Source organism: Desmodus rotundus, chromosome 10 (assembly GCF_022682495.2).
Source record: "Desmodus rotundus isolate HL8 chromosome 10, HLdesRot8A.1, whole genome shotgun sequence".
Classification (NCBI taxonomy): Eukaryota; Metazoa; Chordata; class Mammalia; order Chiroptera; family Phyllostomidae; genus Desmodus; species Desmodus rotundus.
Genome location: NC_071396.1, coordinates 90837280 through 90863138, shown reverse-complemented (window position 1 = coordinate 90863138; position 25859 = coordinate 90837280). Strand labels below are relative to the sequence as shown.

Here is a 25859-nt window from a genome sequence, read left to right as displayed (position 1 = left end):
AGCAACCCTGAGTCGAGTGAGTCCGTAGGCACCATCTTCCAATAGCATCTACCTATTTTGTGCCTCTGTGTTCCATTTTGGTAATTCTTGCAATATTTCATACTTTTCACTACTATTATATTTGTTATGATGGTCTGTGGTCAGTGATGTCTGATGCTACTGTTGCAATTGCTTTGGGAGACCACAAACCCACACATGTAAGACAGTGAACTTCAGTGATAAATGTGTGTGTTCTGACTGCCCCTCTGAGCAGCTGCTCCCCGTCTCACCCTCTCCTCGGGCCTCCCTCTTCCCCGCAGCACAACAATATTGAAATTAGGCCAATTAATAACCATACAAAGGCCTCTAAGTGTTTAAATGAAAAGAAGAGTCACACATCTCACTTTAAATCAAAAGCTAGAAAAGATTAAGCTTAGTGAGGAAGGCATGTTGAAAGCTGAGAGAGGCCAAAAGCTAGGCATCTTACACCAGTTAGCTAAGCTGTGAATGTGAAGGGAAAGTTCTTGAAAAATATTATTAAAAGGGCTACTAGAGTGAACACACAAATGATAAGAAAGCGGTAACAGCCTTATTGCTGGTATAGAGGTTTTGTGGACTGGACAGAAGATCACACCAGCCACAACATTTCCTTACACCAAAGTCTAATCCAGAGCAAGGCCCTAACTCTCTTCGATCCTATGAAGGCCAAAAGAGGTGAGGAAGCTGTAGAAGAAAAGTCTGAAGCCAGCAGAGGTGGGGAACCAAAAAGTCCGCACGACTTGCTTCATTGCGGCGTTCGCCTCACTGCAGCAGTATGGAAGCAAACACGCGGTGACGCTGGGGCGTGCCTAGACCTGCCCCCCAGTGCTCACCTCGTGACCACCCTCCCCCACTCTCTCAGTAACCCGAATAAAGTGGCTTCCCCTCACAGCACTGCCCTGACCTTGTTCCTACCTGTGAATACTTCTTGTAAAAATCCCATCTGAGCTGCATTCGGATAGCTGAAGTGGATTTATAAATCACCTTTAGATAGCCGAGGTACTTCACAGATCCAGTTTTTAACAGGAAAGTGCGAGATACCGATCTAAGTAATAATCACCCCGGAGTGATCTGACAGTAACTCACCATAGACATCTGAGGGTCAGGGACCTTCACTATCTCAAAGCTCGTTAAAATTGGAGAGGATTCATCGCCATCCTGGGGTACAGTGCAATAAGTTAAAATAAATAAATAAATAGACGAATGAGTTAAAATTGAACCCACTGGTAAGAAACAACACATGACAATGTATACCCCAATGTTTTTTAGTTCTGTTTAACCAACATCTTCCTTTCACAAATTAATCTTTCAACTATATTTTAGAATACATTACTTTTTACCTTTTATTGCTGATGAAATATTTTAAGAAAAATAAAATCTGACAATAAAGATTTATAATATAATTTTAGAGATATGAGGTCTGGAAATCAGCAGATGGTTTTTGTCTTTTATTAAACTGTGTTTATAATGACAGTAGGTCAAAAATAGTATGTCCTAATTGTTAAACTTAGAATAAGAAACCACAGAACCAATTAAATTATGTTACAATGAGTAAGTTACATCACTTGCAAAAACTATTAAGTGGATGTTGGTAACTTCAAACTGATGCTGGTAACTGTTACAACTGAGCTCCACTCACAGAAGCAGAATTTTAAGTATGGGGTTAATGTTACTTAAGTTTATACCCAGCTTAGAGACTCAGAAACATTGCTCCTCAGGGAGGTATCTATTCAACACCATGCAAATTTGAATACTGAGAATCAGTCTATCATTTCTTAAGAAATAAAGCTGTCTTATTTTGTTGGTGTTATCATTTTTGAAGAATGGTGACTTTTATTTTTATCCAATTCAGGCAAGAAAGGTAATTCTGCATAATAAAATGTCACTGCATACACACCAGAAAAGGCTAAACTAATTATGGTCGAAATTCATTTCCTCATAACTGTACACCTAGAATCAAGCTCTTCTGTCAATTTCCAAACGCTACTATATTTTCAAGTTTAGATACGTGCAACAACACCAAGAGAGACTGAAAGAGGGGAAGCACTGTGACTCGACTTTAGTGCAGTAATTGCGTCTTAGAGAAAACCACAAATTCCCACAGCTGCTGTTTAACAGGCTGATTCTCAGTCACAACAACAGGAAACACATTCATCAGCCCCACTGTGACAAGTAATCTTCACTAAGGCTATCTGTCACAAAAGACAGGTGACAAGAAAGTCTGTTTCCATTAGATTCAATACACTGGTCTAGCAACCTTTACACTAAGTGGGAATATGACAGGGGAGGTACACAGGCATTAATTTATGGGCAATTGCTCAAGAAGCACTAGAAAGGGGGCAAGAACCTTTTCAAAAACACTTGAAATCCTTCTAATTTCTATTCTGTTATTATTTCATTTATTACCAGAAGTGTCTTTTGAAAGATCCTTCACATCTTCAATGTTATAAATTATCACCACCATTAGCATGTTTTTGCAATATAACCTCCATATGTGCAGGGACTATTGCTTTTCATGAAATTACATATGGTATAAAATGTAAAGCAATTTTATTAAAATGTATTGGTGACAAAATTTCACTCACCTACATTTCCCTTTCTTTATAGTGTTATTTTCCTAATAACCAGTCTTCCTTTCTCTCTGCTTTGGGCAGTGGTTTGACAGGTGCTGCCTCAGCTTCATGCTCCAGCTCCTACCATACCCCGCATGGGTCCAATTCCCCACCAGGAAGAGGGTTACCCAGACCCTGGGCTCTGGGAAGACTACCTTAGCCTCACTTTCTCACACCTGGCTTTTCATCTTTTGAATCACCCATGTCACAAATTCGAATAAATCAATAAACAATGTTAGTCTATCTTTCTAGCTCCTTTTTTCACCAGGAAATATCAGTTATAAAATAAAAAAGCTGAAAGAAATTAATGTTTCCTTATCTTTTACTAAAAAAGGAAGTGATATAAGCTCAAGGGAAAAATATGAAAATTAACTTGAAAAATACCAGAAAAGTGATCATAAATTAACTGTACAAACCCTATACTTCCATTATGAAAACATCCTTCAAGTAATAATTTATAGATATAAATATATTTTAAAATCACTTGTGACAACTCTAACAAATAACACTAAAGTTAAAATGTGATTTAAAAGTGCTGCTTCTAATGAACAAATAGACTACATTTAAGCTTAGCAATACGCTAGAGAATATACTATTCTATTACGCCACGACTCAAAGTCTGTCCTCATTCGCGCTGATTTCAGCACTTGTCTAAGTATTTCTACAAAAATAGCAGGTACCTGGTTTACCGTTTTGAACTATGCATATAATTATTTGTCGTACTTAAATACTTCAGCAAGTATTTAAGGCACGGATATTTTTCTAGTAGTGACAGACACGTCAAGCATTCACCACTCTTCTTTAGCATAATGAGCAAACCAGTGGAAATCCAGAACTACATATGTTATTACTTAACCTGATGACATAATTTTCTTAATTCTGTACATACTATATAAATAAATGCAGATTTGTGAAGTCTTTCATAAGCATACATATATTCGGGTCACACATAAAATTTCAATTCTGTACATGTATACATGTATATTTTATTAGCCTGTCCAGAAAAAGTCCAACCATTGTTAATATAGTGAGAACATCTGCATGACATCAATGTAACCTGGCAGTCAAGGAGAGTGGACTGGAATGCACATGCATGAACAATGACGACTTCACCATACTAGTCAGTGGGAGTGGTAGATGCCAGTGAGTGAGCATGTGTACTGTGTGGTTGTGGCATTAAAAATGAGCAAGTAGAGCAATGAATCTGCATCAAATTTTCTGTTAACCTTGAACATTCCTCCATGAAAACTATTCAGATGATTCGGAAGGCTGCAGCTATGGGCAACTGGTGATTGGCAGCTTCATCATGACAATGTGCCTGCTTGTGCATCACATCTCATGCAGAGTTTTTTGGCAAAACATCAAATCACCCAGGTGATTCACACCCCTACAGCCCAGATATGCCACCCTGCGACTTCCGGCTTTTCCAAAAGCTGAAATCACCTTTGAAAGGGAAGAGATTTCAGACCATCGATGAGATTCAAGAAAATACTATGGGGCAGCAAATGGCAATTGGGAGAACTGTGTGAGGTCCCAAGGTGCCTACTTTGAAGGGGACTGAGGCATCATTGTCTTATGAACAATATTTCTTGTATCTTCTTCAATAAATGTCTGTTTTTCAAAGTACATGGCTGGATACTTTCTAGACAGACCTCCTCATATATACTCAAATAAACAATCCTTAACTTTCAATGGCTTACCACTTAAAAAATAAGATTCCCTCTTTTTATTTTTCAAACGAAATTTAACTGTTACTAAAGTTATTGCTTTAATATCCTTCCTGCCAATTTTCAGAAAAATTAAAAAAAATTTTAGAATCTTGCACATTCTGTAACCCAGAACTACATTCTACGAATGACTGGCTTTTGTAATATTGTTGTAGCTATGTGACTGGATTTGTGCATTCATAAACAGCTGCTGATGACAGCTGTCTGACTCTCTCCTACAGCCAAATAATTCATCGAAACAGGAACAGCAGCAATTTTTTCGAACGTTTCCCCTCTCCTCTACTTTAGAGACCATACCAGTTCCAAGGCAAATACCTTTTCATAATAAACAATACCATACTCCTTATCATCACACTTGACACATCGAAACTCAACCATCAAGTACATGAAATTTGAACTTCGTTTTTCACTCTGAAAAAGAAGAGGATTTTTATGAAAAACAATCATCTTTAATATTCTCTTAAAGGATAAGTATGTATCATTATTCCCAATTCAGTTACACATGGACCTATCAGGTACAAGTTAAAATGTAACACATTTTCATTTCATGATTATAAATGCACTGTTTTATACAGCTCTACTATCTTATTATATACAGCCCTATTCTTTCATCCAGTAGTGTCTACTAGTCACTAATAATTCCTCCTAAAACGTAATGACATTGTTGGTTTATTCAGAAGTTTGCATTTTATTACATAAAATCTTGATAGTATTTTTATATACATTGCATGAGAACTATTTAATTTCAAAAATAAAAATGTTTTGTACTTTAACAATTTTAAGAACAGCTCACCCTTAAGCCATATGATTAATATAAGTATAACAATTAATTTAAGTGTGATAAAAACTAAAACAAAGTTTGAAACTAAGTACTAAGGCCTTTTAAGCTTAACAGATAAAACCTTTTTAAGTTTTTCACAGTTTATAAATGGTGTTGAGATTACGTGCAGTCATTAGTAAAATTTTAATTAGTTTTTTTAAAGATTTTATTTATTTACTCTTAGAGAGAAGGGAAGGGAGGGAGAGAAACATCAATGTGTGAGAGATACATTGAATCGGTTGCCTCTCCTACGACCCAACTAGGAACCTGGCCCATAACCCAGGCATGTGCCCTTGACTGGGAATCAAATTATAGACCTTTTGGTTTGCAGGCTGGTGCTCAATCCACTGAGCAACACCACCCAGGCCGGGTTTTTAAATATCCTGGGAAACAGTTACTTCCTCTTCAACATTAAAAAAAAAAAAAAAAAATGTTGATTCTGATTCTGTGTATATAATTATCCCTTAAAAAAAAAAAAACACAACAAATACTATGTTAATAAAGTGAAAATCAAAAGAAATCTAAAAGGATGGTTAGTCTTGACCCAAACTTTTTAAAATCTACATGTATAAAACCACAGAAAAGTCCAAAGAGGTCACGTAAGTTGTTCAGCTTTATAAAGCATATTATAGTCTATCACAGTAAATAACGGTGTCCTGTCTTTTAAGGAGCTGGCAGGGGGAGGATGGGAAAGACTGGGCAAAGTAAGCCCTAACATTACTTTTTCTATCCCATGGGAACCTAAGTTAAAGAAAAAAAAATAATAAAGCATTCTGATTAAACTGTTTTTAGAATGTGACTATTATACAAATTCAGAACAGGAAATTTTTCTTCCAGTTTGAAAATGAGAATGTGCTATAAACAAACTTAGGAAAGAAGCCCAGTATTCGTATCGAGTATCAATGGTATTGAACACCACTAACTTGTTTTTTAAAAAAAGAACATCAGAACGTAACATTTACAAGTGTTCATTAAAAATAAAATAATTTCTCTCTACATCTCCTCAAAACTTTTTAAAAAACAGTGATCTGTGGTGGTCTCTATAAGTTAGGCATATCACAAAATTGATAATCCTCTTTCCTAATGTGATTAATATAATTGTTATTTATGTTCTTTAGATGCCAAATATTAGGTCAAACAACTAGTATTTCAGTGTAAATACATAAAACAGGGGGAAAAAACTATGTTCTAACTTTTAGAAAGGTTCACTAAAGTCATCCTTTAATTAACTATATTCTAGACTAATACATAGGATCAAGAAATAAATCAAATACTTGAACCATGAAACTTTATTAAAGGTGCAGAGTCCTATATGCCGGACATAAGAAGTATCTTCATCAGGGAGAGGAGTTACTAAAGGTGATTTAAGGTAACTGAAGTGAAGAGGTAGCACTGTTGATAGATTTATCTAATATTGATTTGAACTTGAACATGAGCTGCCATATGCAGGGAGAGAGAACACACAGGTGAGGCATCAAACTCCCAGGGGTTTCACTTATATATTTAGTACACTTATAATATTCCTCACCTACTTCTTTAGGTGGACATAACATTAAGATAAAAGAAAGGTAGATATCCCAAGTTTTCCACTTATTAGCACAGAACTCCCTAAACTACACGCCATCCCAAAAACATCACATTTGTGAGATACCTGGCAATAAACAATTCTTGATTTAGATACTTGAGAAAAAATATTCTGAAATTAAGGGGAAAAAGGGAGTCCTAACCAGTGTGGCTCAGTGGACTGGGTGACCTGCAAAACGAAAGGTCGCCGGTTTGATCCCTGGTCTGGGCACATGTCTGCGTAGCAGGCCAGGTCCCTGGTTAGGGGCATCCAAGAGGCACCTGATCCATGTTTCTCTCACACATCTATGTTTCCTTCCCTCTCTTTCTCCCTCCCCTCCCTCTCTCTAAAAATAAATAAATAAATAAATAAAATCTTTTTAAAAAAGGGGATACAACCCACCTCATTTATCATTTCAATTTCTCTGAATGTCAGTCTGTCCAGCCAATCCACTTTCACCATGTGTCCTTGTCGATGAGCTTTGGTGAGCTGCAGAACAAATATAACGAAGAAAATTTTAACACAGATCTCACAGAAAGGAGGGGGCAATAGTGATGCCCATCATTCCCTTTCAGCATCATACAGAAAGAACTAGCTAATATAATGAGAGAGACTAGGAGGAAAGAAATAAAATTGTCTTTGCTCACAGATGACATGATCGTCTATGTAGAAAATATGAAAGAATATTAAAAAACACCCTTCTAGAACTAACAGCAATTATAGCAAGGTTGCAGAATACAAGGTTAATATACAAAAGTATACTACCTTCCCGTGTACCAGCAATAAACAAATGGAGTTAGAAATTAAAAACATAGAGGTATATAAATGATGTAAATGGCATCTCAATAAAACCATTATTTTTAAAGCATTATTTATATTAACACCCAGAAAAATAAAATTGGTATATATCTAACAAAATATGTGAAAGATCTATATGAGGAAAACTACAAGACTCTGAAAAATAAAATGAAAAACCTCAACAAATGGAGAGACATTCCAGTTCATGGATAGGAAGACCCAAGATTGCTGAGATTTCATTTTGTCCCAACGTGATCTATAGATTTAACGTAATCTCAATGAAAATCCCAGCAAGTTATTTTGTAGATAACAACATGATTTTAAAATGTATATGGAGAGGCAAAATATCCGGAACAGTCAACAAAACATTGAAGGAAAAGAACAAAACTGGAGGGGTTACACTACCCAAAATCGAGAGTTATTATAAAGCTATGATAATCTAGACAATCTGGCACTGGCAAAAGAACAGAAAAATATATTAATGGAACAGAATAAATATTCTGGAAATAGACCGACACAAATACAGCCAACTGATCTTTGACAAAGCGGAGATAATACAGTGGGAGCAAAGACAGTCTTCAACAAATGGACTAACTAGACACCCACACAGAAGAAAAAAGAATCAAAAAACAGAACTTACACCCTTCAAAAACTAACTAAAAATGCACCATAGACCTAAATGCATAATGCAAAACTATAAAACTCCAATAAGATAACAGAGAAGAAAACCTAGATGACTTTGGATATGGTGATGACTTTTTAGATGCAATACCACAGACATGATCTGTGAAAGAAATCATTGATTAAGTTGGACTTCATTAAAATTAAAAACTTTTGCTCTGTAAAAGACACTGCCAAGAGATTAAGACAAGCCGCTGATGAAAGAAAATATTTGCAAAAGACATATTTAATAAAGGACTGCTATCTAAAACATACAAAGAACCATTAAAACTCAATAATCATAACTAGATTAAATAATGGGCCCTTAATAGACAACTCACGAAAAAAGATATACAGATGACAAACACGCATAGGGAAATTCCACATCCTATGATTCAGACAAATGCAGATTAAAACAAGATGTCCCGAAACACCTATCAGAATGGCCAAAAGCTGAACTACTGGCAACACCAAATGCAGGTGAGGTGTAGGACAATAGAAACTCTCCTTAGTTGCTGATAGGAATGTAAAATGGTACAACTATTTTGTGACGGTTTCCTACAAAACTAAACACAATCTTACTATACAATCCAGGCATTGTGCTCCTTGATATTTATACAAATGAGCTGAAAAATTCTGTCCACACAAAAGCCTACATATAAATGTTTATAGCAACTCTGTCCATAATTGCAAAAACTTGGAAACAACTAAGATGTCCTTCAGTCGATGAATGGATAAACCGTGGTCCATCCAGACAATGGAATATTATTCAGCAGTAAATGAAATAAGCTATCAAGCCACGAAAAGACATGGAGGAAAACAAAAAAAGAAGAAAAAAAGAAAAGCCATGGAGGAACTTTAAATGCATATTACTAAGTGAAAGAATCCCACTTATCTGGAAAAGCTATATACTGTATGATTCCAACTCTATGACATTCTGAAAAAGATAAAACCATAGAAGCAATAAAAAGATAACTGGTAGCTCAGGGTTAATCGGGGAAGGAAGGCTGAACAGGGGAAGCACAGAACATTTTCAGGACCATAAAATTACTCTGAACAACACCATGATGATGGACACGTGTCATCACACATGTGTCTAAGCCCACAGAATGTACAACACAAGCAGAGAGCCCTGGAGTAAACAGGGGCCATGGGGTGACAATGCTGTGTCAGTGTGGGCTCATCGACTGGAACCAGTGTACCCTCTGGTGGGGAATGTGGAAAGTAGGGGAAGCTATGCACACCCGGGGGCAGAAGGTATATGGGAAATCTCTGCACCTTCCTCTTACACTGCTGTGAACCTGAAACTGCCCCACAATGGTTACGTCACCTTCGCATGTGATGCACTCCCATACACAAACAGAACCCTACACATATCAGAATTAGACAAACTGGGTCAGTAACTCATCATTATGTCTTCTTAAACAGAAACAATTTTTAAAAAACGTTAAATGTCCACAATTTGCCACCTAAACATGCTTAAAAAAAGTCACTTCGCTTGCTCCAGAATTCATGTTTGTTCCTAATATATATTACTTCCTATATACCGTATTTCCAGCTCTCCTATATGAAAGCTAAAGAGGGCCGTCCTCAACCTTATTAATAGCAACCAAGGAACGTATGGTCAGGACAGTAGTACCATAAACTGGTGAAGCCACTTTGGAGGAGTTTAAATGATCCTAGGTACATTCACGTTTATGCGTTATTACTTGTACTTCTGAAAATTTATACATAAGAGAACGTAAATGTCCATCAACAGTGGGCACTGTTAAGTAAACTGTAGTAAACACACACTATAAAATACTGCAACCAAAAAGAAAGGAAAATCAACAAACCCTGGTGGGGAAAGACCAGTACAGCACAGCTGAATGCAAAATCAGCTGCAAAATGAGAGGTAGGCCTTATGCTATGACTGTTTACGAATCTGCCTCCTGCACCAGACTCTGGAGACTAAGAGCAGAATTTCTAGGTATTTCTCTGCTTGAATTAATTTTATAATTTCTGCAGAACTGGAGAGTTACCACTCAAAATGTCCCCTAGCCACCTGTGCTATTTACCTACTACTGTGTAATAAAGCACTCCAAACCTCAGTGCCTCAAAACAACATTCATTTCATTATTTCTCCCGGTTCTTGGAGAAGTCATGAGGTTATTTGCGGAGGGGCATTTTTTCCTACTGATATAACAGTCTCTCACAAAACTGCTGTCACTTGGTGACTGAAGCTTTACTCACGTTACTGACACCTTTGTGGAAAAGTGTGGGCTCAGCTGGGAAACCAGGATAGTGGGCCTTTCTCTTTCTGCTCGTACTCTCTGTGTTGCTCCCTGTCCAAGGGGTCTTTCCAGCATAGTAGTGGGACTTCTGTCATGGTGGCCTATAGTTCCCAAAAGTGCAAAACCAGAACCTGTCAAGCTCTCTTAAGGGTTAGGCCTAAAACAGGCACAGCATCACTTCAGCTGCACCATAGTGGTTAAAATGAGTTGCAAGGCTAGTGAAGATCAAATACAGAATGACGTATCAGGAGGCATGTTTCATTGAGGACCATCTTTGGAGACTAAGCAGAGCATGTACTTACTGGGAAGTCCAAGCATACAATACTGCTGATTGCTCAATTGCAAAAGGGCAAAGAGAATGGACTCTGGAGCTGGCAAAGTCATCTCTTAGCTGGCCTTTGGTCAGCAGGGAAAGTCTAGAATTAGCTATCATAATTCCTAAATGATTGGTCTTTGCCTTCCTCTCCAAAATAATCTCCTACAATTCTCCATCTGACACACTCCACTCCCACCACCCTTTTCAGTTCTTCAAACCATAAAGGCTTTCACTTTTATGAATTAATGCCGATTAAATAATTACATATTGGATGAAAATATTTTACTAAAATATATTAACATTTCACTGAAGCACTGTGTAAGTTATTAGCAGCCAGTATAATCAGCCCATAGTCTATGTCACTTCACCTCCTATGGTGCTGACGACACTGCAGACAGACTGGGGTGTGTTCACCAGTCCAGAGCAGCTTCTAGTTCTCTCCAGGCTGGGAATGTCTATGGATAATAAAGACCAAAAATGAACTTTTACATATTTCCTTTCGGGTCTGAAATGTCAGTGACCTAGATCTTTCAAAAGAGAAAATCTGCATTTTGTTAAATAGCAGGGTAAAACTAGTACAATCTGTTTCAACTTGCATGTGAAGAAATAATCCTCACTAAGGTGCCCACCCCAGGAAGAAATTGGGTCAATCAGTGACAGTGTCATTCTCTCTTTTTAAGGAGCCATGTGGAGCTTGGAAGAGAAGCCCACTGTAACAGAAATAGTAACATAGTTACTGAGCTCTAACTTCTCTAAGAACTAAACAGCAAGGGGTTTTGAAAGCTACTTAACTAGAATAATCTGTAAGAACCAAATAACAACATGCCCAGGCAAATGGCTGAGACACAATCATGTATTGTCAGATTTAATGGGAGGACGGAAATATGTGCTTGAGGAAAATGTTTCATATTAGTAGGTGTTCAAAACAAGTACCATGGTCAGAATTACAAGTAGACCAACTTGCTACACTGTATATAGACTAAGAACAGCAGGGCAAACAGATGTCAAACCAGTGACCCCTGGGAACAGAGATTTCCATGATCACCAGGCCTCACAATTCATTGCTCCTTATTCATATCTGTCCTACTGGATATAAGGTTCTTGAGTGCTAGAGCTAGGAATGGTTGACAGAATCTAGCATTTATTTATTCAATGAATACTTGTATTTACTGAAAATCCTTTTAATATGGAAGGGTAATAGAATGGAAAACGAGTGTTTGTGCATTTGGAATTTCTGCTCAAGAGCCTGGAGGAACTGATGGGAGAGGGAAGGAGAGGGAGTGATACTGAAAACAGGAAGCTGGAAAAAGAACCACTATGCCATTGGTCACTTTTCCCTAGTATTTACAAGGAGACACGTCTCAATTCATTGCACTTCACTTTATGTAATTCAGATGTTGTGGGTTTTCACAAACTGAAGGCAAAACTCTTCTCCAGCAAAAAATAAAAAACAAACTGTCTTTATGGCAGTGGTCTAGAATCGAACCTGCAATATCTCCAAGGTATGCCTGTACTCTCAACACAAATATGTAATAGTTCTTGTAAGTTTCAAACGTCCGTCAGGTCCTGTGCTCTGGATAATCAAGAACGTTAAAAGGAGGTGGCCTGCCCTCACAAAACTTAAAATTAGGAGGGGCTAAGCCATTTTCATGCTGAATACCTAAACGAGTCACTAAAAGTGAAACAGTATGAAAGTAGTCCACAGAGCGCTGGGACAGAAATTAACAGGGGTCTTGGGAAGGTCTCTCAGCAGGCAACATTTGAGCGGAGACTTAAAGGATAAGGAATCAGCCAAACATACAGGATGAAATCTTCCAGGCAGAGGAAAGACCTTGTCTGTCAGCATGACGTGCCCAGGCATTAAAGAGAGATCAGCATAACAGACCTCAGTAAACATTTAACTAAATAAATCAAGTTCTCTCCAAAGGTGGCAAGTTGGAAGTTCTATACATACATGAGATGCTTACTGGTAATCAACTTTTTTGAGGTCCTCAGGATCTAAATTTTTCTTTATAGTAGACATTGCACTTAAAAAGCCTGAAGGGGTAAAGGAGAGGGTGAGGAACACTGAAAAAATCAATGTTGACCACTTCAAGTCTGCCCAGAAATCTGTAGAGAGGTAAGTGAAACTGAAAAGAAATGACTTTTGCTTTACAAATTCTCCTTAGCCAGTTTCTTCCATATTCATATGCTACTTTGTCTTTACAAAAGACATCAATGACCATGTATTTACCAAACAATGTCAGATAATGTGGCCCAAGTTCACAGATGCTGTGAAAGGTGGGTTCGTTTTGTTTGCTTATTAACTGATGGTATAATTGCTTAAGAAGTTTAGTTATCTAGCTGTGAAAAGATAAAAATATAACTTATGAATACAAAAACTCAGAGATATATACAAAAGTTAGATTCTCATTTAAAGCACCCACATACAACTTATAAAACTATGTCTGATAATTTCTTTATATAGTATATGAGCAAGTCAAATAAGTTATCTAAAAACAACTCAAAAGAACCAAGTCTCATTTTTTTAATTTTCAATCCAATTGAAAATGTAAAGTGATTAACAGCTCTACCAAGCACAGGATGCAAATATTTTGAATATCCAACCACCAAAGAGTGATGAAATGAATTATGGCATATCTATGCTATGCAAAATCCTGAAGTCTTTTACAAACATGTTGTATTAGTACAGTAACTCCTCACTTACCATTCTTGATAGGTTTGGTGACTTTAAGTGACGTGATCTGTAACAAAACCAACTTTACTATAGGCGAATTGATATAAACAAGAGTTAAGTTTCCATGGCATCTAATCAACATTACAAGGAAATGACATCATTTGAGGATCTGCTGTATCCTACATGACCTGAAACAATTTTGCGACCCCATTAAGTGTGAAAGCAGGATTCAATTAAACACACACAACATGGCCCCAATTTAAAAATATCTACAAATACATTCACTATAACACACATATTAATTTGCTGAAAGCATGTCAATTAAAACATTAATGATGGTTATTTCTGAGTAAAGGGTCAGAGGTGATTTTTATAGTTTTTGTGCTTTAACAAGCTCCTACCATGGTAGAAGATGTACACTATCTTTGTAATGAGAAAAAATAATCTTATTTAAACACTAAAGCTCTTTGAAAAACAATTCATTGTGCAAAAATCTCTATTGAGAAAACCATCAAAGTCAGCATTTATTAAGATACACTAACTAAAGTTATCTCATAATAAAAACTCAAAAAATAAAAACTCATTTGATTAATATAACTTCACCATCTGAAATGAAAACCAGTTACTAACCTAACTGCTCTCAAATTATTTCTTCCAAGGCCCTTCAGATAGATCCAACTGAAGAACCATATAAATTAAATGATTCTTCACATTTTTCACATTTAAACAAGAGACACAACTGGAATGAAAAATGGTCTCCAAAGCCATGATTTTAACCATTTCTCCATTTTAGTTCTCAATCTACGCTAAAGGGTTTTATAGGTATTAAAGCAATTTATACATGCAAGGTGATTATCATTACAGTTATTATTTCTCATAACGTAACTAATAATAATGACAGTATCAACCTGGTAATATACTTTGTTTCCAACATTTAGAAGCGTGCCTTCTACATATAGCAGGTGATGATGGTGGAGAGTGAGAGGACTTGTCCACATACTAAAAATAAAAATCTCGAACTTCTCTAATTAATGCCTCAAGACAAGTACTCATTCAATGCAATGCATTCAGTGCAAAGTATTTTCTTTAAGGGCAAATGTTTCAGCAGGTCAAATAGTACTATACAATAATTTAACTCTAAGAGTCTCAATCCCACCTCACTAAATTATGTGGCAAAAAAAGTTTCTTGTTACCTTACTCTCAGTTTTAAAAAATTGTTAGTGATCAAGATAATTTGTCAATGTTTACTCAAAAGATGTGGTGTGGCTAGCATATTCAAGTGATCCCGCAACTAGAAAGATAATGTCAAGAGAGAGTCCTTCGGGGAAGATGGCGGCAACATAGGTGGGAGCGGAATCCACTTCCCCTCAGCGCCAGGGAAATACCTAGCTGATCTGAGGAGCAGAGCGAACAGCCAACAGTATTCCAGCATATACGAAGATCAGAGACCAAAGATAGAGGACACTGAAAGATCTGACGGTAAGAAGAGTGCTCAAGGACAATAAGGTCCCCGGGACCCGGGAACGCGCGGTACAAGGGCGGCAGAAGCGCCAGCCCTGGTGCAGGGGCTCCTGCAGGAGTCTTGGGAGAGGGCCAGGGTGCGCTGTGAGCAGCAAAGGTGCTTGATTGGACCAGGGGAGCTTGAAAAGGAGGAATTTCTCAAAAAGAAAAAGAAAATAGAGACACTCAGGGGCTAGTTAGAGAACTCTCGGTAGTAACCGAGGCCCCTGGCGCCCCTCCCCCCTCCGCCCCTGGACTGCGAGCGGGGGATGGGCAGCAACTGAGTGACTGCGCTCACCTGAGGTCTGGTCGCACGTGCGCGCGCGCGCAGATTAGCGAACGGGGCCCATACGTGAAACCCGGGAGGGGCGCCCACACCTGAAACCTCCGAGATCATTTGGAGCTGAGGCTAGCTGCTCCACCCACAGGCCCAAAACCTCGGAACCGAGTGCCGCGTGATTCAGTCCCAGGGTGGCCCCGTCCGCCCGAGAGACTCAAGCCCAGTGAGGCTGGAACGGCCCCCAAGCATAGAACCTCAGGCTCGGCGGGTTGCGCGCTCACCAAGCGCAGGGCCGGCTGGGTGCGCGTTTTCCAAACACAAAGCTGCTGGCGAGGGTCCTAACGCCAAGGCGGCTGAACCTGCCGCCTGCGCGCCAGTGTCCCAAGCCCGGGCGACTCGATTGGTCGGCCGGCTGCGCGCTCAGCGCACAAAATAGCGTCACAACCCAAAGCGGCTGGATTCCCCTGCTGCGCGCGCACGCGTCACAAGCCAAAGCGGCTGGAGCCGCTGCTTGCGTGTCCCAAGAACAAAGCTGCTGGATTGGCTGATCAACGGCCTGATTGACTGCCAGGGACCACACCTACAAAACAGCGAAGAGTGTGACCCAGGAAGGGAGAAAAGTGAAACCAATCCTTCCAACCATCCCCTCCCGTTGCACAGACAGGACACCAGCAGAAATAACCTGACCGGTTTAAAGCCAACAGAAGATTTTTTTTTTTTATCCTTTTTTTTTTTTTCTTTTTCTTTTTTTTTCCTTTCCCCCTGAATTCCTTCTTCCTCTCTCTTTTTTTCTTTTTTTTCATTCCTTCTTCCTCCCATCCTTTACCATTATTATGTCTTCTTCCTGCCTTCTTTTATCTATTTCTATGTTTTAATTTTTGTTAAAATTCCTTCTTATCTTGCCTCCGATCTTTCTTTATTCCTTCTTCCCTCCTTCCTTCCTTTCCTCCTTTCCTATTTCCTTTTTCCCTCCTTCCCATCTTTGTTTTGGGTTTTTTTTGTGGGTTTTTTTTTCCTTTTCTTTTCTTTCTCCCCCCCTTTTCTCTTCTTCCCACAGGTGAGACAACAAAACCTGGAGTGCTGAAAAGACTAGAGTTAGACCGTGTTAAACACATAAACGTCAGCTCAAGACCAGTGAGCACAGGAGAGTAAGGAGACAGCACCACCGAATCCCATTGGCATTCTACCATAGAAGTTCATATCATAAATCCAGGGAGTCAGAACAAAGCAATTTAAGAAGCAGAGGCCAACAAGAAGAGCCTCACAAACAATGGGAAGACAAAGAAACAATTCCCAAATGAAAGGAAAGGAGGAAGTCTCAGAAAGAATACTAACCGAAAAAGAGGCAAGTCAACTATCAGATACTGAGTTCAAAGCAATGGTCATCAGGAAGCTCACTGAGCTCTCTGAGCTCAAAGAGAACTACCAGAAACTACAAGGAAACTACAATGAACTCACTGCAAACTATATCAACATGAAAAAGGAAATAGAAAATATCAACAAGAGCCAAGAGGAAATGAAGAATACAATTTCTGAATTGAAGAACACAGTAGAAGGAATTAAAAGCAGACTTGACGAAGCAGAGGATCGGATCAGCGAGCTGGAGGATAAAGTAGAAAAAAACACCCAGAAGGAGCAAGAAAAGGAAAAGAGGCTCAGAAAGAATGAAGAGGCAATAAGGGAAATGCAGGACAACATGAAACGTAACAATATCTGTATAATAGGAATACCAGAAGGAGAAGAAGAAGAGCAAGGGATAGAAAACCTGTTTGAAAAAGTAATGATGGAAAATTTCCCTAACCTGAGAAGAGAAAAAGTCACCCAAATCCAGGAATCACAGAGAGTCCCAAACAAGAGGAACCCAAAGAGACCCACTGCAAGACACATCATAATTAAAATGGCAAATTTCCAAGACAAAGAGAGGATCTTAAAGGCAGCAAGGGAGAAAAAGGAAGTAACATACAAGGGAGCCCCAATAAGGTTAGCAACTGACTTCTCAATGGAAACACTCCAAGCCAGAAGAGAATGGCAAAAAATATTCCAAGTACTGAGAACCAGAGGCCTGCAACCAAGACTACTTTACCCAGCAAGGCTCTCAATCAAGATAGAAGACCAAATAAAGAGTTTCCCAGACAAAAGAAGTCTAAAAGAATGCAGCTCCACCAAACCAGCTCTGCAAGAGATGCTAAAGGGACTGCTTTAAGGAAAGGAAGGAAAAGAGAAAGACAGAGGAACACAGGTAGGAAATATTGGCAATGAATAACTACCTATCGATAATAACCTTAAACGTAAATGGATTAAATGCTCCAATCAAAAGACATAGAACAGCTGAATGGATAAGAAAACATGACCCACACATATGCTGCCTACAAGAAACCCATCTCAGGACAAAAGACTTACACAGACTGAAAGTGAAGGGCTGGAAACAAATTTTCCAAGCAAACGGACAGGAAAAAAAAGCAGGGGTAGCAATACTCATATCAGACAAAATAGACTTCCAAAGAAGGGCCATAAAGAGAGACCCAGAAGGTCACTTCATAATACTCAAAGCAAGAATCCACCAAGAAGACATAAACATTATAAATATATATGCACCCAACATAGGAGCACCCAAATACATAAAGAAAATCTTGGAGGATTTCAAGAAAGATATTGACAGCAACACAATTATAGTAGGGGATTTTAACACCCCACTATCAAAAATGGACAGGTCTTCCAAACAAAAGATCAACAAAGATATTGTGTCACTTAACAATACCCTAGAGGAAATGGACTTAACTGATATATACAGAGCTTTTCATCCCAAAGAAGCAAAATACACATTCTTTTCAAGTGTCCATGGAACTTTTTCAAAGATAGACCACATGATAGGACACAAAGCAAGCCTCAACAAATTCAAGAAAATTGAAATCATATCAAGCATCTTCTCTGACCACAAGGGTCTGAAACTAGAAACCAACCCCAAGGGTAAAAACCCAAAACACTCAAAAACATGGAGACTGAATAGCATGCTATTAAACAATGAATGGGTCAAGAACGAGATTAGGGAAGAAATCAAAAACTTCCTGGAAACAAATGAAAACGAACTCACAACAACCCAAAACCTATGGGACACAGCAAAGGCAGTCCTGAGAGGGAAGTTCATAGCAATACAGGCCTACCTTAAGAAGTTAGAAACAGTTCAAACAAACAACCTAACCCTATGCCTACAAGAACTGGAGGAACAACAACAAAGACAGCCCAGAGCAAGCAGAAGGAAGGAAATAACCAAGATCAGAGCAGAACTAAATGACATAGAGACTAAAAGCACAATTGTAAGGATCAATGAATCCAGAAGCTGGTTCTTTGAAAAGATAAACAAAATCGACAAGCCTTTAAGTAGGCTTATCAAGAAGAAAAGAGAGAGGATCCAAATAAACAGAATTAGAAATGAAAGTGGAGAGATTACAACTGATACCACAGAAATACAAAGGATCGTAAGAAATTACTATGAAGACCTGTATGCTAAGAAATTTGAAAACCTAGATGAAATGGACACATTTCTAGAAAAATATAATCTTCCAAAACTGACTGAAGAAGAAGCAGAAAACCTGAACAGACCAATATCAGCAAAAGAAATTGAAGCAGTCATCAAGAAACTCCCATCACACAAAAGCCCTGGACCAGATGGTTTCACAGGAGATTTCTACAAAGCATTTAAAGAAGAACTAACCCCTATCCTTCACAGACTATTCGAAAAAATCCAAACTGATGGAAGACTCCCAAACTCTTTCTATGAAGCCAACATCATCCTAATCCCAAAACCAGATAAAGACACAATGAAGAAAGAAAACTTCAGGCCAATATCGCTGATGAACATAGACGCTAAAATTCTCAACAAAATATTAGCAAACCGCATCCAGCAATATATTAAAAAGATCATCCACCATGACCAAGTGGGATTCATCCCAGGGATGCAAGGATGGTACAATATTCGCAAATCAATAAACATAATACATCACATCAACAACAGCAAAGACAAAAATCACATGATCATATCAATAGATGCGGAAAAAGCGTTCGATAAGATACAGCATCCATTTCTGATAAAAACACTCAGCAAAGTGGGAATAAAGGGAGCAGTCCTCAACATAATTAAGGCCATATATGAGAGACCTACAGCCAACATCACACTCAATGGACAAAAACTTAGAGCTTTCCCACTAAGATCAGGAACTAGACAAGGATGCCCTCTCTCACCACTCCTATTCAACATAGTATTGGAAGTCCTAGCCACAGCAATCAGACAAGAAAAAGCAATAAAAGGCATCCAAATTGGAAAGGAGGAAATGAAACTGTCACTGTTTGCAGACGACATGATAGTGTACATGGAAAACCCTATAGACTCCACTCAAAAACTACTCGACCTAATAAATGAATTTGGCAAAATAGCTGGATACAGAGTCAATACCCAGAAATCAAAGGCATTCCTGTACACCAACAACGAAACTGCAGAAACAGAAATCAGGAAAAAAATCCCATTCGATATAGCAACAAGAAAAATAAAGTACCTAGGAATAAACCTAACCAAGGAGGTAAAAGACCTGTACTCAGAAAACTACACAACACTGAAGAAAGAAATTAAGGAAGATACAAACAAATGGAAGCATGTATCATGCTCATGGATTGGAAGAATAAACATCATCAAAATGGCCATACTACCCAAAGCAATTTATAGATTCAATGCAATCCCTATTAGAGTACCCATGACATATTTCACAGACATAGAACAAACATTGCAGAAATTCATATGGAACCATAAACGACCTCGAATAGCAGCAGCAATTTTGAGAAAGAAGAACAAAGCAGGAGGGATCACAATACCTGATATCAAACTGTATTACAAGGCCACTGTAATCAAAACAGCCTGGTACTGGCATAAAAACAGGCACATAGACCAATGGAACAGAATAGAGAGCCCAGAAATAAACTCAAGTCTATACGATCAATTAATATTTGACAAAGGAGGCAGGAGCATAAAATGGAGCAAAAACAGCCTCTTCAACAGATGGTGTTGGGAGATCTGGACAGCTACGTGCAAAAAAATGAAACTCGATCACCAACTTACACCATACACGAAAATAAACTCAAGATGGATAAAAGACTTAAATATAAGCCGTAACACCATAAAAGTCCTTGAGGAAAACATTGGCAGGAAAATCTCAGACATTCCACGCAGCAACATCCTCACAGACACATCCCCTAAAGCAAGGGACATAAAGGAAAGAATAAACAAATGGGACCTCATCAAAATAAAAAGCTTCTGCAGGGCTAAAGAAAACAGCACCAAATTACAAAGAGAACCAACAGTATGGGAAAACATATTTGCCAATGATACCTCAGACAAGGGCCTGATCTCCAAAATATATAAAGAACTCACACGACTCCACGCCAGGAAGACAAACAACCCAATTAAAAAATGGGCAAAAGACTTGAACAGACACTTCTCCAAGGAAGACATACAGAGGGCCCAGAGACATATGAAAAGATGCTCAGCATCACTAGCCATCAGAGAGATGCAAATTAAAACCACAATGAGGTATCATCTCACACCAGTCAGAATGGCCAACATAAACAAATCCACAAACAAATGTTGGAGAGGATGTGGAGAAAAGGGAACCCTCGTGCACTGTTGGTGGGAATGCAGACTGGTGAGGCCACTGTGGAAAACAGTATGGAATTTCCTCAGAAAACTAAAAATGGAACTGCCCTTTGACCCAGTAATTCCGCTGCTGGGATTATACCCTAAGAACACTGAAACACCAATCCAAAAGAATCTGTGCACCCCAATGTTCATAGCAGCACAATTTACAATAGCCAAATACTGGAAGCAACCGAAGTGCCCATCAGCAAACGAGTGGATCCAAAAACTATGGTATATTTACACAATGGAATTCTACGCAGCAGAGAGAAAGAAGGAGCTTATACCCTTTGCAACAGCATGGATGAAACTGGAGAGCATTATGCTAAGTGAAATAAGCCAGGAAGTGAGGGACAAATACCATATGATCTCACCTTTAACTGGAACATAAGCAATAGAAGGAAAAAGCAAACAAAATATAACAAGAGTCATTGAAGTTAAGAACAATCTAACAATAACCAGGGCGGGGGTGGGGGGTGGGGGCGGGGACAGTGGGTAGAGGGGATTACAGGAACTACTATAAAGGACACATGGACAAAACCAAGGGGGAGGGTGGAGAGGGGGGAGGGAGATGGGTTCAGTTGGGGTGGGGTGGAGGGACGGGGAGAAAAGGCATACAACTGTAATTGAATAACAATAAAAAAAAAAAAAAAAAAAAAGAGAGAGTCCTTTTCTTTTAAGATTTCCCTCAAAATGAGAGACATATCTCACATAACTTTCTAGGGCCTTGATGGCTCACTAAGAAATCAACAATCTCCTGAATTTCCAAGGTACCTTGGAAAACGGTGCTCTGCATAGCGGACACAAGTGTTGTGATTACCAGAAGGCAATACAATGGTAACTCATCTGTTACAAACTAGTCAGCGAGCACTCTAGACCAGTGTTACCTAACTGAGCTCTCAGGAGCAATGGAAATATTCCGTATCTGCACTGCTCAACAAGTAGCTGCAAGGCACATACGGGTATTGAGCACCTGAAATGTGATTATGGCAAAATAATTATGTTAACATAAAATTCTGAATTTTATTTAATTTTAATTAACTGAAACTTAAATTGCCACATGTGATTTGTGACTATTATCTTAAACAGTACAGCTCTGTATTATAAATAACCCTTTGAATTGACTGACATGAACCTATTCTCAAGATAACAGTTATTCTTGGACGAAGTAGAAGAATCTAGTTCCTACTGCTCTCAGTCTGAGGCCTGCTCCCTGAACCACAGTGACCCCATGCAGGCAATTTGAGGCTCAGTCTAGAACATCGCATGGTACCACCGCTTCACTGTACCAGCACCCACACACTGCGCAACATTCCCTGACCTATCTGTGTCACTCAGACCACAGAACATTTTTCATCTAGTCGTTATACTCTCTTTGCCACCACTTAATCAAATTGACAGAAACTAAGGCACGTTCCAAAGGCATCAAGCAGAGATGCTAAAATGAAAAGGAGACAGTACAGAAGCATGCTTTTGTACTAACCTTTCATGTCTAAAGGCATGGAATCAAATATAAATCAAACACTAAAGCTTGGTAGTCACATCCAAAACCCCAGGTGGATATGCATCCTAGTCATAAAACTCTTAAAATATGACAAGCTGAAAAACAGAGCAGATGGGAACAATGGGCAAGTGTGCTCAAGGCTACACTCATTAAAAGGCTGGGTCACGGACAATGAAAGTGTAATAAATGCCCCAGAAGCCTGTCCTTTGATTATTTTCACAGATCAATTCAAACAGAGAAAATACTGTATCACTAAAAATTCTAAAAATTAATTTAGAAATTTAGAGATGGACAAGAGAATGAGGAAGATTGGGGGGAAAGAGTGTATTTTCATACATACACTTCTTCCTGTTCCCTACTAAGTCTAAGAAATCCAATTACATAAAATAACTAAACTGAAGACTATTCAATTTTGTTTCCTTTTTTCACACTCATTTTTCCTCAAAGGAAAACTACACGTTTGCAAAATGATGTCAAATCACTAGAGGTTAATTCCACCAAAATTATTCTAAAAGGACTTGATTTTTTTTAAATGTTAAACCTAGAAATAAGGTTTTTAAACTTCAGTTAGTCATATTGCAGTTATAATTATACTTTCTTAGCTGAGCAATAAATCAGAATAAGAATATTTAATCCAGCTTGGGTTTAAGGTTGTTTGTTTAATAATTACCTAGCACCATCTTTTTAAAGGCCATTTAAACAGTTCATCTTCATTTTACAGTCCTCTTGTCCCAGTATCCCCAGGCGGCCAAGACTTCAGTAGTTCTATAACTGAATAAACTTTCTAACACTGCAGTCTGAAAATTGTCACTCTGCTATTTATTTTGGCTCATGGGTACAATACATGGTAACTATGCTGTCCTATTATTAAGATTTATGTATACTTTTTTATGCTTAAGCCAACTGCCTTCTCAACAATTAGAAACAATCATAGTAAGTTCACTGGCTGGAAAATCGAAGTGAAACAAAAAATAAACTATTCCCTTCTAACCACATAAACCTTATCTTTTTGAATATGCTTTTCTTTTCTTAAAAAGGGAGTGTGAAAAATATGAGTTTTATGTTGAAAATTTCTGTTTCTGTTATGTGAAAATGCAACCATGAACATACACATTCTTTCCCATTTTTAAAAGTATGTTATAGCAAAAACAATTTTCAAATATTTTGCAGAAAAAAATGGCACTGTATTTTTCAGACTGTAAGACGCTCCTAGGCTTTAGAGGAGGAAAATAGGAAAAAAATTTTTGAAGCAAAAAACGTGGTCAAATATTTAATAACATAAATAACATAATATTTCACCAATATAAATGTAAGCTACATTGGGACTATAAGACGCACCCCCATTTCCCCCCCAAATTTGGGGGGAGACGTGTGTCTTATAGTCCAAAAAATATGGTAATCTAACTGAACAAACCTTTTAATGTGGAACCAGAAACATGGGAGGTAAGGGGACGAAAGGTGAGTGACAGGGATGGAGGGAAAAAGAGAGCTATTCTGGCACAGTTTTAAGCAAAATGAGTAATTTTAAGTTCAGAACATAGCAAACAGGAAAATACACCCTCTTTCTGGTAAGTGTAGAAATTACGACCATGACAAATACCAAAGTGCACCTTCTCTGGCACAAGGCACGGGAAACAGGCTCAGGAATCTGGCTCAGGAATCCAGCCGGAAAAACTTAAGTGAAGAAGCAGGCACTGATCCAGCAACAACAACAACAACAACAACAAAATCTGGGAGTGCAGCCGGGGCACTCACATTACACAGGCCCTGAGTAACACTTTGCTGCAGGCATGTTCACTGAAGGAAAAAAGTGACATGAACACAACACATTCACAAATGCAAACTCACGACCACATGTTCATTTTCTACTACTGATGACTATAAAATCCAGGTAGATAAATAATCCCAATTATCTGCTATTTCAATGCTTTTAGAATCACAGGATATGAACAGCTACACAGAGCCTCAGAAATCATTCATTCTGAATTTCTGGCTTTACAGGCTCAGAAACGATTTCTCCTGAGTCAGCAGGATAGCAAACCTCTGACTCATACTACAGTGCTCTTCCCACTGTACGGGGCTCCCAAGTGTCCGAGCCCCCAATTTCATCAAACCTAAGGCATCACTTTAAAACCCACCCTTCTTCAACAGCAGTGGGGATATCATGCTTTGGAAACTCGAAGAACATGACCAACTGTTGCTTAGAGAAGAATGAGACAAATTAGCCCAAAGTGCCAAGAAATAAAAAGCTTCCTCCAAAGAAGGAGCGCTTACTTCAACAATGCTGCAAACATGATGCATTTTCCCCCTTAAGAAATGTAAATACTGGTTTTAACAGTTTCCATTTAATTTCTGGGGAACCTGAGTTAACAGAAATGCAAGCTGTCACAGTATAGCAAGCTCTGAAGTCTCCACTCAAGTAAAAAGCATAATTCTTTTAGGGACAAAGACCCTTGAAAAAAGCTCACCTCCAGTTAGCATCATAAAGACTGTAAGATGCATATTCTCATTAATTTTTATTCCTATCTAAAAAATTTAGAAACCAATGCATAAAGACTGACTTGAAAACCGCTAACCACTCTGGGCAATACAGACAGCACATAAATTTTAATAACCATCCCTTGAGAAAGGAGGGCCCAACTTGCCATACTCTCAAGTATAAAAAATGTAGATTGCTGCTGATGATAGTTACTAAGTAACAAGAATGTTGAGAAGGCCTCTCCCTAACAGCTCTCGTAGCTTGTTCAGTCATGGTTTCCAGAGTTGCAAATGTGCACTGATAACCAAACAAATAACTAATGGACCGCACGACTTTGGAAGGGTTATTCTTCAGTCACTGAAAGCTGATCATTATCAAGTCACATCTTTTTTCCAACTATAAAATTCAAAAGGTGAAAATGAGAAATTTAAGCTATGACACTTTGCTACATTAGGATGCTAGAAGTCCAGTTCAAACAATTCCAATGCTGTATATATTGCTATTTGAAAAAGGTCAAAGTCAGTTGTTATAAAAATTATTTTTGAATCTTCCATCAAAAATAATTGGGAAAAAATTAAAAACATATGAACAGAACCCTAAATAATTCGTTTAATGAGAAGCAAAGTGGATACACCATACAGCTATACAGCTCTGTATTTCTTCACTCTGTCCATTCCTTCTCAAACTTAGTATTTTAACCATAATATGAATCATAATGCTGTTCTCAACAAAGCAGTGTGAGTGTTTGCTTCTTCAACACATGCTACAAAATTACTATTAACTATTCAAGATTTACAAAAGCCACAGAGTAGATTAAAGGAAAGTTCATCACTCAGATAAACCCTTAAAAAGTAGGCAGACATATGAACGTTTGAGAACCTTCCTGCATCCCATGTAAGAATGTAAATAAAATCTTAGAATAAGCAGCTGAATTGAGAATCACATTTCATT

The 25859-nt window shown here is 38.3% G+C and overlaps 1 protein-coding gene across 2 annotated transcripts in view; it reads right to left on the bottom strand.

The window, feature by feature from the left end:
- PIK3C3 (phosphatidylinositol 3-kinase catalytic subunit type 3) overlaps positions 1–25859 on the bottom strand; it is a 119269-nt gene that overhangs the window by 75721 nt on the left and 17689 nt on the right. For both annotated transcript variants that reach the window (XM_045187699.3, XM_024580679.4), the window contains exons 5-7: positions 7144–7230; positions 4673–4768; positions 1105–1176 (exon numbers count right to left, since the gene is read on the bottom strand). In XM_045187699.3, the coding sequence (XP_045043634.1) occupies positions 1105–1176; positions 4673–4768; positions 7144–7230 (255 nt within the window). The remainder of the gene's footprint in view (positions 1–1104; positions 1177–4672; positions 4769–7143; positions 7231–25859) is intronic.